Raw genomic sequence first — 16,269 nt, forward strand, 5'->3', positions numbered from 1 at the left:
ATGATTAGAAATAAACACTACCATTGCAGTGGTAAAGTTGTTTTTTTTGTATTGTACCATATTGATTATAGCTCCATCCTTCAGTGTTTTGAGCGGCTGGTGGTGCCACACATTAAGGCCACCTGTCTAGCCACAGTGGACCAAAGTGCCTACAGACACAAGCCCTTCATGGAGGACATTGTTGTTTCTGCTACATAAAAGAACTCAAGCATGAATTTTTCCAAATGCAATTCATGAACAACCCAGACATTCAACATACAATACCATTGTTATCAAACGATCTGCTTGGACTCAGACTGAACTCCTCATTCTACAACAAGCTTCAGGCAGTTTACATTACAGCTGGATTAAAGCTCTCAAATACCTAAAGCTAAGCACCCACCGGAGCAAATCCTGCTAAAACCATGCAGTGCTGCCCAATAAGAACATAACTAAATCAACATACAGTATTGTATTGCAAAAATGACTGCACTATAAAAAATATTTGCTGCCTTTTTTGTGTTTAATCAACTCAAGTCATTTCAACTTACTATTATTTATCTTGACAAGAGATGAGTTCAACTATATTTTGTAAATTATGACAATTAATCTCTAGTCAAGATAAATAATAGTAAGTTGAAATGACTTGTAAATCTGAGTTAATTAAACAAAAAATTAAAGCAGCAAAGACTTTTTGACAGTGTGATCAGACTGTTAATATTTTATTATATTGATAAAGAAATAATTGTACTATCTTAAATAGGACATATCATGAAAATTTGACTTTATCAGTGCTTAAGTGCTAAAATGGGGTCCCTAGTGCATTTATTAACTTAGAAAATGTGAAAAAGAACCACCCAGTAACTTAGTTTTGTTTATACCACGGAACTACTGAATGCTGTATTCTGATTGGCTAAGAAATGTTCCATGGATGTTGATTATTTTTCAATAACAGCACGCCTAACCTTTAAAATGTCTTATAAATAGGCACCAGAGCAATATTTTTGGTAACCGTGGTATAAGCGGAAAAATTGGTCCTTTGAATTATTTGAAAATAATGCACACGGCTTGGAAATTGCCGCATTACCACTTTGGGTGTGCATTATTTTCTTATAATTCAACAGCCCGTCGTCAATTATTCCTTACTTTAAAAAAAATTAAGAAATTAAATTCTCTGCCAGCATGTCAAGAATAGGTAATTGAAATTTGGCTCCCCTTGTGATGTCAGAAAGGGATAATACCGACCCTTAGTCTGCACTATCCAACCAATGCACTGCCATTTTTGCATTTGAAAGGACACAAAAATTGCACATTTTTGCACACATCTACAAAGTGGCAATTTTAACATGCTATAATAAATTATCTATATGATAATTGAGCTAAAACTTCACATACGCACTCTGGGGACCCCAAAGATTTATTTTACATCTTAAAAAAGTCTTGTGAAATGTCCCCTTTAAATATAGTATTTTAAAAGCAGGCAACATATTGAACTTTGTACAAAAAACAAAACAAGGATTTTGAAAAAAAGAAAGCTATTAACTGGAAGAATTTGAAGTAATTTATATAATTTTGTGATGTTTGGTTATATTGGAGATGCACATTCTATGTTTGTAAGTGCAGAGAACTGGACACCAAGTCTGGATACTAAAGCAATTGTCTCAATTTTACGGCATGTTGAAATTTTAATAATAGTATGTTTCCACAGGTGCAAGGGTGAGGGAGCATTTTTCATTAATTTCTACATAAGCCTTATGTTTGTACACCAGAGGGTGCAAAGTATTAATTTTGTCTGTAAGAAATCCGTATACTTGGTTTGACTTAAATAAAAAAAATAAAAAAATAAAAAAGTATCCCAGCGTCACCTCGCTTACCCTCAGTCTGGGAACAACTTTACTAGAACAACCAGTTTCCTTAAGATGTACCTTTAAATAAAACATTGTTAAATAACTGACTGACAGAGCAACAAGCCAAGTGCCTTCTTTTTCAAAACAAAGTAATTTTGTGTTTTTCAGGTGAACTGACCCAGGGGTATTGGTAATTAGAAGCAGGACAGCCAAACTCTGTGTTATTTGTTTCTTCCAACAGCAGCCTTAACCTCTGTCTATCATGCACCACCTGCATCCCAGTATTTGCATATTACATGGTTTCCTCTTCTAGTAGAATAATAATGGGATTTATAATTTATAAACAATAACATATTTTTAGATTTATATTAAAATTAGACACAATTATTATTAATACCAGGTTGCTGAATTACATGCATTCAAAATGTAATGCATATGCTTCCCATAAATATGTCCCAGCTCACTGAGGATTGCTTTCAGCTAAACCTTGATTTCTCCAAAGGTTACATCTTAATCTGTTTACGAATCACAGAGATTTTTTTCTGCTATTGTCACATTTGGCTGGCTCACATTAGCTGGTTTTCACTATTCCAACCAGTGAAATACTATTGTAAAGCAGATTTGAAATAATTTGCATTATGAACATATTCAGTATATTGTAACCATGCATCTAAAATGTGGACCAGACACATTGAAACAAACATCTTTAACATTGTACATTACTCAGTAGTGAGATTAAAATCAGACTTTATACCCGTGTCTTGACCAGATGCATCACCAGAACAGCCCACCATTGAGTAGTGAAAATGTCTATTACAGGTCCTACTGTATCTTCCTGCTATTACTGAAATTTACACTGAGAGGGATGTAAAAGGACAGCCATAAAGAAGGACCCCTCTCACCTGTCCCATACTTTGTTTACACAACCATCTGGAAGATGCTAGAAAGCCTTCAGGCCATAAGTCAGTAGACTTCTGAGGATTTTTTTTGATGCACTAGAGTCATTTTTAAGGTAGCTGATACTTCAAAGCATGATTGTTAAAGTAATGCAGTACTGATGTTAGTAAAGCTGGTGCATTTCCAGCATATCATCTTTCATTATCACTGACTGCATATCTATACTGTTATACTTGTATTTACCACGTGTTGCCATTTTAAGAAGCTAAAAGTCCTAAACATGATATATTTCCAGATGAGCTACACATAATTTACATCATATAACACTACACACAGGCTAATTCTGAGACCATGGTAAAAGCTGAAAATTTGCAGGGCAGTGCTTTTGGGAAAACTTCAAATAAACTGTGCAATCTTGACACTTTTAAAAGTGTGCTTTTAATACAGCTACAAGATGTGAATAAAACAACATGCCTTCTTTATAAGGTAACGGCATAAGGGGAGATGACAGACACAAAGAACTCACACAGGCTGCGAGAACTCCGGAGGTTCATCGTTGACGTTGGCCATACGAAGGCGCACAGTAGCTGTACCGGTGCGGGGCACCTCGCCCTTATCCACTGCCATTACCACGAACTCATACAGGTTAAGCCTCTCGTAATCCAAAGGGCCTGCTGGGAATATGGTGCCATGTGCCGAAATAATGAAATCTGGATTTAGGGTGTAGTACGTGATCTCAGCATTCTGTTCCGAATCACAATCACTGGCTGAAACTGCAAAGGAAGAAAATAGAGAGAGAAAGAGAGACGAAGAAATAAGGTTAACACCAAAGCGTTGCATTACACAGATGTGCAGAATCAGCTAATAAGATCAATCTTTATTTGAGCTTTTCTGTATAAATAGCTTGGGCATATGTGGTTGTCAAATGAATGACTGGGCAGGTTATACATGACTGGCAATCAAAACATCCCAAGCTGTGAGTCTTATTGCATCTGACAACTACTGTAGAATGCAAAGTCACTCAATAAGGTGCGAGCCTATATGAAATGAAGGTCAGAGGAAGATGCTGCATACATAGTAGTTGCTTTCAAAACCCACTTACAAACTACTAATATATAGAACAATTAATTAAATAAAGGTGAATAATAAAAAGACATAAACAAGTTGAAGTCCACTTTCCTGATTCTGTAGTTCATAAAAAATCTGCAGAGTTGTGTGTTTTAAGTTTAGCACCTCAAAACATTATAGTCAGAATGAATCAGGTTTATATGGAGGTTATAAAAGAGTTAATTAAGGGGTGAACAGAGAGTGGAAAAAATAAATAAAATCAAACACACCACCAGTCACCAGAAACTCAAAAAGCATCTGATATATTTTCATAGACCAAAGCAATAAATATCTAAAGAAGAATTTGATATTGAATTATTTAGTCTGATTTAGGAAGGAATTCTTGCAAAAGAAAAGATACTTTTTTAGATGTTCTTTGTATGAGGCATCTCATCTTTCAATATGTTAACAAGGCCAATGATCTTTTGTAGACACTTTCTCTGATACAATAAATTCAATCTTGACCTACATGACTACGAAGGGGTCTTGAAATCATACATGTTGGTCTAACCTTCCATGTGTGACAGGAAACATCCCTACTGAAAAATCCAGCATAAGCTGGTAGCTGTTTTTTGCTGGTTTAAGGTGGCAGTAGCTGGTTTAAGCTAGTCCTCCCTGCCTGGCAAAGCTGGTCAAGCTGGTGGGTCAGCTTGTCTTCCAGCCTGACCAGCTAAGTTCAGCTAGACCAGCTTAAAAAGTTACCAAAACTCAGCTAGACCAGCTTGCTACACCAGCAATACCAGCTAAAACCAAGCTGGGAGACCAGCTGAAACCAGCTCACCAGCTTATGCTGGTCTTAGCTAGATTTTTCAGTAGGGATGTGAAAGTGTACAAATTATATCTCACACATGCTCAATCTGACGTCACACGCCCCAACTTCCATGTCCAAACACTCCATCAGCAGCTTTAAGCCAGGGCCTGATTATCCATAGACGGGATGGGGCAAGTGCCCTGGGGCACCAGGCAATAGAGGGGCACCAAGGGCTCCAGGCTGCGACCACATTGTTCTTATAAGTACTTGCGCATGTGCGGGCACTCGTGACAAAAATACGGAACGCGCGATCGGCGTTTAACTGCTCAATTGTATGACGCGTCAACCGTTTAATTTCACCATGCGCTCATCTGAATCTACCGATGGGTCTACGCAGCCCGGGTAAACCGCGAGAAGACGCGCACCCACGGGTTTAAAAGTAATTGCAGAGATGAGAGACAAAGAGAGCGGGAGAACTTCTAGTCTACATTAACACCAAAATCATTATAAATGAGACCCCCTGGCACTATACTGTGTTTATCCGTTGCACCACTCCATGATTTCTACAATGGAGAAGAGTTAATCTTAAACATATATAATAAATTAATTCCTAATCTAGCAAATGTAATATTAAAGTGCACATCCTTTCATAAAATCCTAAAAACTTTAGCCATTCTGAAAACCACTGTTCCTAGGATTTAAATTATACATTCTCCATGTCACACATTATAAATGCTTGATTAATAGCCACATTCTTGGGAAGTAGTCCTGCTGCTGTTGATATGAGTAGGTCTAACGGAAACAAGCAGGATATTTTATGGACGGTAAAAATAATTGTTATGAAGCCTACAGAGCCGAATATGCAGATGTCGGTTGGTGCGCACCTGCTAATCACAGCTAGCACATCTGCTGTACACTTCACTGCAACACCTTTTCCATTCTGGCAGGAGTCTTTGTGTTAAACCCTCAAAATGTCTGCCAATTCACCACACCATCAGCTTTTCGTTTCAGAGTAGCTTTTTAGTGTTTATTTGTTTGTTTCTACTTGCTTGGCTATGTTGGCTACATATGCAGTTGGTCTGTTTCCAACAGTTGGTGTTTTGTCCATCACTTCATCATTTCTGTGATCGTTTTATACCAGCTGTGGTTGTCTAACATTTAATGAGAATATAAAAGCTGCTTTTATCAGCTGCAGGCATGTGTTTTCTATTCTGTGTGTTACAAGTGCACTCTCAGGAGTTAGAATATAGACTCCAGATTGAATGTGCAATTTTGAGACTTGAAAGGGCACATTAGTGGAAAAGTGCTTCAAAGGTGTGTGTTTGTATATGTGTGTGTGTCCAGTGTATAGTCTCAGCTTCAGACAACACAAACACAGAGCACGCACAATACGTTAACTGATGCATACCAAAAATATTTTACCCAAGATGCGTCATTGCTATTGCTATAAATGGGGAGATCACAACATTCAATAAAACTGCTTTAGCATAAGAAGTAAAAAGAGCAAATCGTCAACCATTAATGAATGGCATTCTCTCTGGGCAAGACGGTCGATACTGTGCATTCCCAAACAAAGCCCTATTTTAACAATCTAAGCGTATTGTCTAAAGCGCACAACCCTTAAAAGGGTTGTTCCTATTCGCGTAATGAATAATGGGTTTGTTTTGGGCGTAACGTGCAATAAACCAATGAGAGTCTTAGCTCTCATCCACTTTAAAAGCCAATTGCAAAGCATCATGCCGATTTCCTATTTAGATGGTGGAATTTGTAAACTGAAAAACTAATCGGAGAAAAAAGACCACCAGTTTAAGATTGATAATAAAAAAATTGCGTTGTTTTCATTTGCATTGAAACTGTTTTTGGAATTTAAACCTTTAACTCGTTCACCGCCATTGACGAGATATCTCGTCAATTAAGAGAAAACGCCTACCCGCCAACGACGAGATTTTCCGTCTTTCCGCAATACCGCTATTATCCACTAGGTGGCACAACTTATACAACCCGGAAGTAGCGCCTCACGTAAATGAGAAAGAACTCCGTGTATGTTTTAAAGATCGCTCTGCATCTGATCTCTATCAAAAGTCCTTCACAAAAATTGAATTATCTCAGCTTTTTGCTTAAAATTGGGTGTTTTTGAAGAAACCTAATGAAGGTAGGATGAAACTGTTTTTTTTTTGTTTGAAAGCAGAGGGTCTGTTCTTTCATCTGATATCTGATTATCAATCTGATTTCATCTGATTGTTTGTTAATATATTTAAAGAAGAACATTTTCTGGAAGGCATTAAACTTTTGTGAAAATCATGAACAATGCTGCCGCTGGATGGCAACTTTTTTTGAAAACTCTGGCGGGGAAAGAGTTAAAGTTAATTTTCTTTCAGTTTAGTCATGGAATTAAAATTAGCAGGCTTTAAATTGCTCTAAATGAATTTATAGCCTACATGATCAGTATAATCTCAAAAAAATAATTTACAAATATGCAAGAAAAGGTTTGTACTCTAAAAATACTTTATTTGTAACAAACAGGAGAATTTTCAAACGTGCGGAGAGCCTTCAGCACTTGGACAGCCCCATGTGTGCTTTGAAAAGCATTACTTAAAAATGATTCTCATTTCATCATATCCACAGGTACAAAGTCATCATATACAATAAATCCATGGGGTAGCATTAAAAAAAACATTTAAAAATATATGCATTTGTATTTTTTATATATATTATATTTGCATTTGTTTAAAGCAAAAGTGGGGAGGGTCCTGGAGGGCCACTGTCCTGCAGAGTTTAGTTCCAACCCTAACCAAACACACATGAATTTCATTTCCAAGTCATCCTGAAGACTTGAATAGAGGGTATGCATTGAAGTCACTTTTCCATGTGACCACGTCGGAACTCGCCCTGTTGAGTGGCAAACCTTCAACAAAATGGCTGGTTTTCATAGCGGCTGCTGCGAAAATGCCAGTAAAACTGACTATTATCAGCTTAAATTCAATTTAGTTGGACTTGATAGCAGAGGTGGACAATACTTAGTTACATTAGTTACATTTTCCAAGCATCTGTGCTTTATTAGGGTTTGTACTGGGAAAAATCTTACTTCACTACATTCTAAAACATAGAATCATACTGTGTATTCTTTAATATTGCATATTAAAATGTATTTAATACCTAATTACATTAAAATTGTGTTCTTTTACTTTAGTAAAAGTATGTTAATGTACTTAAATATTAAATGTAAAACAAAAAACGTATTATTTATTAAATGTAATAGAGTAAAATTTACGATAATATGCTTTGAAATGTGTTTTCCAAAGAAAAACACGAATAAAATACAAATACTTGAAAAAATACTTTTAAGTCGAAAGTAAAACCTCTGCTTGATAGTGACCCTAGCAACTTGTCAACCCACCTGTGGTCTGTGGACGTTGGCATGAATGATCTATTTATTTCTCCTTTCGGTGTTTTTTTGGCAGTCTGTAAAATGATAGCATCGAATTCTTGTTAAATCTGTTAGTACAGTCTATCACAGCTTTTTCCCCTTTAGACACTTCTTTCCCGTGTTTTCGCTGATTTTACACTGTACACAAATTCTGCCGCTCTGTCTTTTGCCACTCAGAGGGCATCAGAAGTGACGTCACGTGTATACCCTCTATTAGATTTTTTAAGTGTGTTTAATTAGGGTTGAAACTAAACTCTGCAGGACAGTGGCCCTCCAGGACCAGGGTTCCCCACTACGGAGCCCCTAATGGGAAATGGAGCAAAAATTAAATAAAGTTTAGTTTCACATGAGCACGCGAAACTACACTTAAAAAAAAAATCTGCACATGAAAGTTTCACTTGAACACATGAAACTAAACTTTAGATTTTTTTTAAACCAATGTCACCTTAGGGGCTCGGTATCCCATCCCTGGTTTAAAGCAAAACATTTAATTACTTACCAGGCTACAGGTGAAGCTGCTCTTTACGGCTGAACACACCTCGTTTTCAGATCAGAATGCCAATGGGCGCAAAACTGGGCGCAAATGCACTTGCTATTTAAACAACATGGTGCTAATTGTAAAAATGATAATTGCGCCGGGTTGAAACTAGAAAAAGACACTTGCGTCACGCTTTGCGCTGCATTGTGCCGGGTGTATGATAGAGCCCACTGTCTGTATAGTATTTCAAATATCCCAAAGCCTAAAAGGCATATAAACAACTGTGACCGGTCAAACAGTTTCTTCCTAAAGTAAACAGGATGGTCTTGGCCAGACTTTGTGCTGTTTAGCCGAAGATCCGGCCACATACCAGTGTGAGGTTCCTTCTAGGTAACGGCTAAAAGTTCTCAAACTTACCTTGCAGAAGTGATGTTGCCGTAGTGACCGTCTCAGGGACACCATCCTTGCTGTAAATGGACTGCAGGAATTCTGGGACACAGTCATTCTCGTCTGTGATGATTACTCGAACCTGGTCAGAAACAAGTAAAAAAGATGTTGGAAGGAATCCGAAAGGTATAAAACAAAATTACAAGGAAATTGAAAATCGTTAAAGAGACGAATAGAGCAGTTCTTCATATCTTAAGGGAAAATTCATCAATATGACTGTACCCAGTTGGCGTTTTAAAACTGCCTTGTCAAAAAAGTCGTGTTTGGTCCCTCTATTTGGTGTTAAGCGCTATGTTCCCACTAAACTAAACGTCTAAACGTTCTCAAATATCACACAGACATTTTTCACTCCTTCCCCATTTGTTCTAAAACCATCAGGGAGACCCACCGAGACACCTAATGCCTCCCATAAGACAGAATTAAGCTGAAAGTTACTGTCTGGAGGAGGAAAAACACAGTTTGAGTGCTTTTTCTCTGACACTGTTTCTCAAGCGCCCTGGCAGTTGCTAAGTCACTTTAATAACCTACTCACTTCAATTTCAGAAACAGGAGAGATGAAAATAGACTGAACTAGTCTGAAATGGTCAAAATTGAGAGGACAGCTCACCGTGTTACTCATATTTCTAACACTAACCGAGAACATAATCCAAAATCACATAAAATAAAATGCCTTTATGTTTGAACCAAGGATAGCACAGCTAAAAAAATTGAAAAAACATCCCTGAGGGAAATAGTAGTAAGATCAACTAAAAAAACTGTCCAGACTTCTAATTTATAAGTCTTAAAAGTGTGCCTGTGGTTAAAACAGATTGCTTATTTTGTCTGCTGATAGAAAAACTGTATCAAAAACTAAATTAACTGTTTTGGATTAATTTTGGTGCAGTATCTGGATCTAGTTTCACTGCAGGTTGAAGACTGGAGATTGTCTGTGAAATACATATTAAGCTAAGATTATTCAGTAATGTTAAATGTGATTGGATTGTTTTGATTACTTTAATTGGTATTTATGCTATGAAACAGGCACCCTGGTATGTGGAATCTGAGATGTAGGGAGACAACGATTTCAAGGTGACAGACGGGCTGCTGTGGATGAATGCAAAAAATGCAACAGGCGAATTTTCTCTCTGGACCACATCTCATGGGACTGAAGACTGCGTCTGTCGTTTTTTTTTTTTTTTGCATTTCTTTTCCTCGCTTTCCCTCTGTCCGCAGCACGAAACACCGGAAGGCATTGTTATGTGACATTCCCCCGCCAATAGTTGGGTTCTTGGCCAGGCTGCCTCGGGCCAGGACAGATGTATGGATCGCTGAGCAGCGCAGATCGAGCCTTGATGAGGCGAGTCTGCATCCTCCAGGGTAATGTTATTGTAACAGGCACGGACAGGACTGCTGGGCACCTCTTTGATTTCAGTTAAATTGTTGCCCTAGCATTTCCTACAGTGCCACAACCTTTTCATTTATCTCTTTTAGGCTAAATGAATGTAATTTGAACTTGAAAGCATAAATAGGATAAATATTATAATATATCATATAATATTTGCATTTTCTATACTACGTAGTGTATGCATGTGTATATATGTCTGTTTGTGTATATCTATCTATCTTAAATAATAAAATATTTTTACATTTTGTTACAAGTCACAGTAGCTATTGGCGCTTTTCCATTGCATAGTGCCCCATGGTTTGGTTTGGGTCAGCTTACTTTTGGGGGCTTTTCCACTGGGTGCAGTACGTAGAACCCAATACTTTTTTAAGTACCAAGCGATCCGAGCTGATACCAAAATGTGACACGAAAACACTGTTGATCACTGATTAGTCTGAGAGAATCGTCACTACCAGCGTCATTGCTATAATGTAAAAGATTAGCTTTACCTGCATGCTAGTTTGCGCTGTCTCGAGTAAACCTGTTGTCACCTGTGCTCTGCTATAAGTTCCCAAACTCCCTTTTAGCGACGAAAAACATCCACAGGTTGGGAATCAGGAACACCATAACAGTTTTTTCCAGACTTGCAGTTTGTGACGGCACATTCGTGACACACACGTCCACATATATGCTTAAATGCAACTAAAATGAGGCTCAGTGGAGCGCGTCGACTGACGCCATGGGTGTTTGTACAGAAACTAGGTAGTGATAAAGGTAGTGATAAACGCGATGTGCAAAAATCTATTTGTGGTGGTCAATTTTAATTTTGTGGCAGACTGAGAAATAAATGAATGTATGGGCATGTACAATGACGCTCTCACTTGTATAATGTCACAGCATATATAACGACACGCCTACAATCCCTCCCACTCCGAAGTGATACTAAACTCGATAGAAAAGCTAGCCAAGTCAAAGTGAGGTGAGCTAACCCAACCTGACCCAAACCAAACCATGGGGTACTATGCAATGGAAAAGCGCCATTATACCTGCTGCCACTGTGCCCTGTGGCCGACTTAACACCGCCATCCAAAATTGTGTTTTCTGAACTGTTATGAGACATCATCAGACTGCTAACATCAATTTCACAATCTTAACCAAGTTCAGATAACATTTGAAGTAAGCTTAAAAATGTATTATAAAAAAATAGTGAATGAAAAAATTAACATGATCATTGTATAATTGAAAGGAATCGGAATATTTGGCCTATATGTCAAAATATTCCAAAGCTGAAACAGTTGTTGGTAAGACATCAATATATGTATGGACCTGTGTGAGAACCTGTAGCACTCACCTCAGCAGCACTGCTGAGACTGTCCTGGTTCTCACTGGCCCTCACCAGCAGCAGATAACGGTGCTGATCGCTCTCGTAGTCTACACTGCGCGTCAGACTGATCTCCCCTGACTCCTGATGGATGCTGAAAAGACTGCTGGGATTGATGAGCAGGCTGTATGTTATTGGCTGTTTCTGGAAGGACACTGCTGGAGTGACGATGAAACTGGATTAGAGTACAGAGAAAGAGAGAGAGAGAGAGAGAGAGAGAGAGAGAGAGAGAGAGAGAGAGAGAGAGAGAGAGAGAGAGAGAGAGAGACTATAATCTTTATGTGGTGCTTGACAATAAGCAAACACTAAAGAAAATATTAGTAAATATAAAGGTATAAAAGTGCACCAAGGACTTCTGAGCTAAATCGGCCATCTGTAGCACATACATTTCACAACTGTTTCAATCAAACCAACTTTCAAGGAGCACTTAGTGGGAGTCTTTTGTATTTCAAACCCACTTCGGTGGATGCATTTAGTCATAATGACTGAGAAAGTGAAATGTATGAGAGAAAGAAATGCAAGAAAGCAGAGAATTGTATGTTGGGGGAATCATTTAAAAAGAATAAGATGGAAGGTTAAGCAGGGAAGAGATTTGCCACAGGCTTATTGATCTTGTGTAAATGTGGAAAAAAATGAAAACAATTTAGTCTGTATACGTGACATACACCTCAAAATATTTTTTGTTAGATAAGCTAACGTAAAACAATTCCTGAACATTCTGTCACAATTTCGTTGTGCACAATCCAATTAATTTAGCAAAATGAAGCTATATCAAAAAGCCCTCAATCTATCTGTGCTACATAAATTAATAAAACAACAGACATGTAGGAAATTGATTTAATCTTTTTTTTAATCTAACATCATCCGCCCAAACAGTTTAATGCAGTTTATTGAATTTAGTACTCTACTAGATTAACATCTGATTAATTAGTTTCTTCTTGTATGCCAGTAGATTAGATCAAATAATGTTTTTTTATTAAAATATATTATAAACCAATAGTTATAGTGATATTTTGATTCTGTGTTAAAGTATAAAAAAATGACTAGCACAGAAAATGATCGTCTGCACATTTGTCTGCAGTGCATTTGTGCAGGTAGTTTCACATTCAGATCTTTAAATTTTTACTACTTCTAATCATAATACCTGATTTTATTTGAGTTTGTGCAACAAGTATACTGTACATTGAAATAAAGGTGCACTGTGCAGATTTTACTGGCATCTAGGAGTGAGGTTGCAAATTGCAACCATTTAGTCAGTCTATGGCTCACCCCTTTCAAAGCATGTAGACAGGGTCCGAAATTAACTTTTTGGCTCACCTGCCACGGGGACTAGTAGATGAAAAAATCCACCAGCCAAACACATTTTTTACCGGCCAGAATAATAAACAGCCTTTTTTGTCACATGTACATTAATTTAATTTGCTGCATTCATGCCAGGGCTCGCAAAATTTCAAAATCCCTGGTAGCCCTTGGGCAGGCACTCTTCAGTTTTTGGTAGCCCAAAATGAATGCAAGTAGCCCGAATAAAAAATACAGTACTTTTAATGTAGAATATTAAGACAAAACATCTATCAAAACACAAATTTGTTGTTGTTTTGATGCTGTTGTTTTTTAAACAAACAAAAAGACTGGATTTCCATGTAAACCAACTTTTCCTGCTCATCCCCACACAGCAGATTTAATCACCATTTAAAAGTGGTTTAGTGGGTCACAAAACTCACAGTTTGGATCATCCAGTTACAGATTGGATAATTTTTTCGATCAGAAAAACAGGGGCTACTGTCGCTTTAAGAGAGATTCTGCACAGAGTCACTCTCTTCACTGCCCGTACAATCTATATCACTTTAAAGTTTGCTGCGAGAGATTTAATTTTCTTACGTGAGGATAGTAATGACTGACAGGACGAAGTTGGAGGATTTGCCAAACAAATCCATGACAAATCATGACGAATTGCTTCCTGTACTGCGTCTTTTCGCGCGATTGCGAAAGTGAAAGTAAAACTCGAGCGCGCGCTCAAACGGTATTTAAATTCCCAATGCCTGAATTTCATACACCATTATTACCCATCCAAATCTGTGAAAGAATGCATAAGCATTTAAATATATGTTTTCCTCCCTATGAGTCAAGATAGCCCGACGGGCAGGGCGGGGATGCATTTTGATAGCTAATATGCAGCAGATAGCTGCAGACCGCAAGTTACCTGCAGTACTAGCTAGCAACAGACCGTCTCTAGTGCGAGACTTGGAGTGTAGAGACGTTCTGCGGCTAGCTCACCTCGTTCCCAGATCAGTTACTGGCAAACACATTATATTGCATAAATACACTGTAAAAAATCCAATTAATGAAATGTTGAAAGGGCAAAAATATATAAGTTAAACCAATTTTCTTGTTTGGGCTTAGTTGAGTAGACATATTATTTTAGGTTTACATAAATCTGTGTTTAAAACATTAAGTGAATGGTTATTTTCAAATTCAGTCAACATTCAGAATGGCTATGTTGACTGAACTAATTAAGACAAATCTGGTCAATATGTGGACTTATGACAGCTATGTTTCCTGACAACAAAATGCTCATAAAATTACTGTTATTTGGTAACAAAATGTAATTTTAAGAGTTGTTCAGGCGTGAATGTATGTGCTTTAAGTTTAAATATGCGGTCGGTTAATATAGATAGCGTCTATTTAAAAATGTGCTCGGACACTTTCGGACGGAGAAGAGCTCCAGAAAATCACAGACACTTAAGTGCTCACACCCCGCCCAGCGCAGCCTCGCCTCGGCAAGCCCATCAGAAATCGACTGCTGGCTCTGATATCTCTGTGGCGTTTAAACATGCGATTTAATTCATTTTAATTTCTTATACTTAATAATAAAAGGTTTACCGGTATGTTTTAAATCATATTTTAGGATTGCACTTAAATGATATCGCTGTTGAATGATATTTCATATCTTTCACATTTGTTATAACTGGGCTGCGTACTGCCTGCGAATTTGAACTTCAGAGCTGAAGGTGCGAGTGGAGAAATAGTCCCAATATCATAACAATCTTAAAACCTCTAAATATACCCGTGTGTGTACCCGTGTGCGTGCGTGTGTGCGCGCGCGCGTACTCGCGCGTGTGCATGTATGTATGTATGCGCGTGCGTCTGTGTATTTTGAATTTAAAATGTTATAACTCGGAAGGATCTGGATCACAGGTCATTTCCTCTGAGATCAATCCGCACGCAACAGCTGGAATCACTTACTGATTCACACAAGGAAGGACACAAGTCAGCCGTTTCCTCAAGTTCACGTCAGGTAAGTGTTTGTAATTAAATGTTAATTTTAGAATATATTAATTGGCAAAGACGCAAATACTCGACGTTTTTGTAATGATATTTTTGTAAATATATATTAGAAGTGTGTTATGTTGTGTCTGAAGTAAAGTGGAGCTATTTTAGTTAAGATAAAAAGCCTGGATATAGGGTTGGTTTACCGGACAGAGTTTAGAACTCGGTCTTTATTATAATTGGGACATTTTTACAAACAAACCTTATATAATACAATACTGGCGTGCATTTTGAGACAAAACAATAGCACTCATATGTTAAGAGATGTCAGTAAGTTATTTTAGTCAGTGAAAAGCCCTGTCCGAGAAAACCGCCCATTAGTGTTTAATTATGTGTGATGTCTGAGGGAAATTTGGCCTAACATTAACGTTATTTAGGGAATAAAGTCTTTCACCGTCAAACTTTATTATATTAAACCTGTTATTTATGTATGTGTGTGTGTTTATATTCCTCTGTTTATCAAACCAGAGCGGAGATGATGTGAGAGGCAGACCCGAGACATAGCGAGACAGTCTCCGCTTTAAGTCTCCTAAATGGCCCTGGAGATGTTCTGACTGACTTTGGAGGCTTTTTGGACTGTTTTATGCCCTCCATTTAAAGAAGACTTAATTCTGTATGTTCAGTCTGTATGATAAGTGAATAAGTGAATAAAAAGCTTTTGTTTTTATGTGACTGAAGTTAATTATTTTGATTACAACACCAGCATAAATTATTTGGTAAAAATGTTATTAAAAAAATCCCAAATAATAAATATTAATTGAAGTTACACATAAAACATTGAGTAAATACTTAAATTTTAATTGACAGAGTCTTTGCTGTAAGTTTTTAAAGATTCAACTGATTAAAACATTTTAGTTGAATGAACTACCGGTATAAAGCTAATTGAGGCAACATACTTTTTTATATTTGAGTCAAATTTGGGCCAACTAAAAAACATCAATCCAGGTAACCCTTTGGAGACAGAAATTGAGTGAACGTAAAATTTCTGTGGAACTAGTTACTAAAAAATAATTCATTGAGCCAACAATTTATTTTTTACAGTGTATTTTGGTATGAAAATCACCCGCCAGTGTGGCGGGTAGCCTTTTGAATTTAGTCGCCAAACGGAAAATCTACCCGCATTTGGCGCTTGGCGGGTGTTAATTTCGGACCCTGCATGTAGATAAGCCACGGTAGTCGCCACAGGACAAACATGTCATTGTCAAAGAAAATATAGTGACTAAATGCACTTTATAGACCAGTATGTTCGTACAGGGCTACTGTAG

General features: G+C 37.5%; 1 protein-coding gene and 1 long non-coding RNA gene across 2 annotated transcripts in view; one reads left to right on the plus strand and one right to left on the minus strand.

Annotated features, from left to right (window-relative positions):
- The window catches only part of LOC129446963 (neural-cadherin), a 273,221-nt gene that overhangs the window by 152,246 nt on the left and 104,706 nt on the right, over positions 1-16,269 (minus strand). Inside the window, 3 exon segments of the mRNA XM_055208521.2 lie at positions 3,250-3,496; positions 8,904-9,015; positions 11,648-11,852. Of these exon segments, the coding sequence (XP_055064496.2) occupies positions 3,250-3,496; positions 8,904-9,015; positions 11,648-11,852 (564 nt within the window).
- Positions 14,074-15,673, plus strand: LOC141353300 (uncharacterized). Its single transcript, XR_012360330.1, has 2 exons — positions 14,074-14,972; positions 15,473-15,673. It is a non-coding gene; the product is annotated as an uncharacterized lncRNA (long non-coding RNA).

Source organism: Misgurnus anguillicaudatus, chromosome 21 (genome assembly GCF_027580225.2).
Source record: "Misgurnus anguillicaudatus chromosome 21, ASM2758022v2, whole genome shotgun sequence".
NCBI classification, from domain to species: domain Eukaryota; kingdom Metazoa; phylum Chordata; class Actinopteri; order Cypriniformes; family Cobitidae; genus Misgurnus; species Misgurnus anguillicaudatus.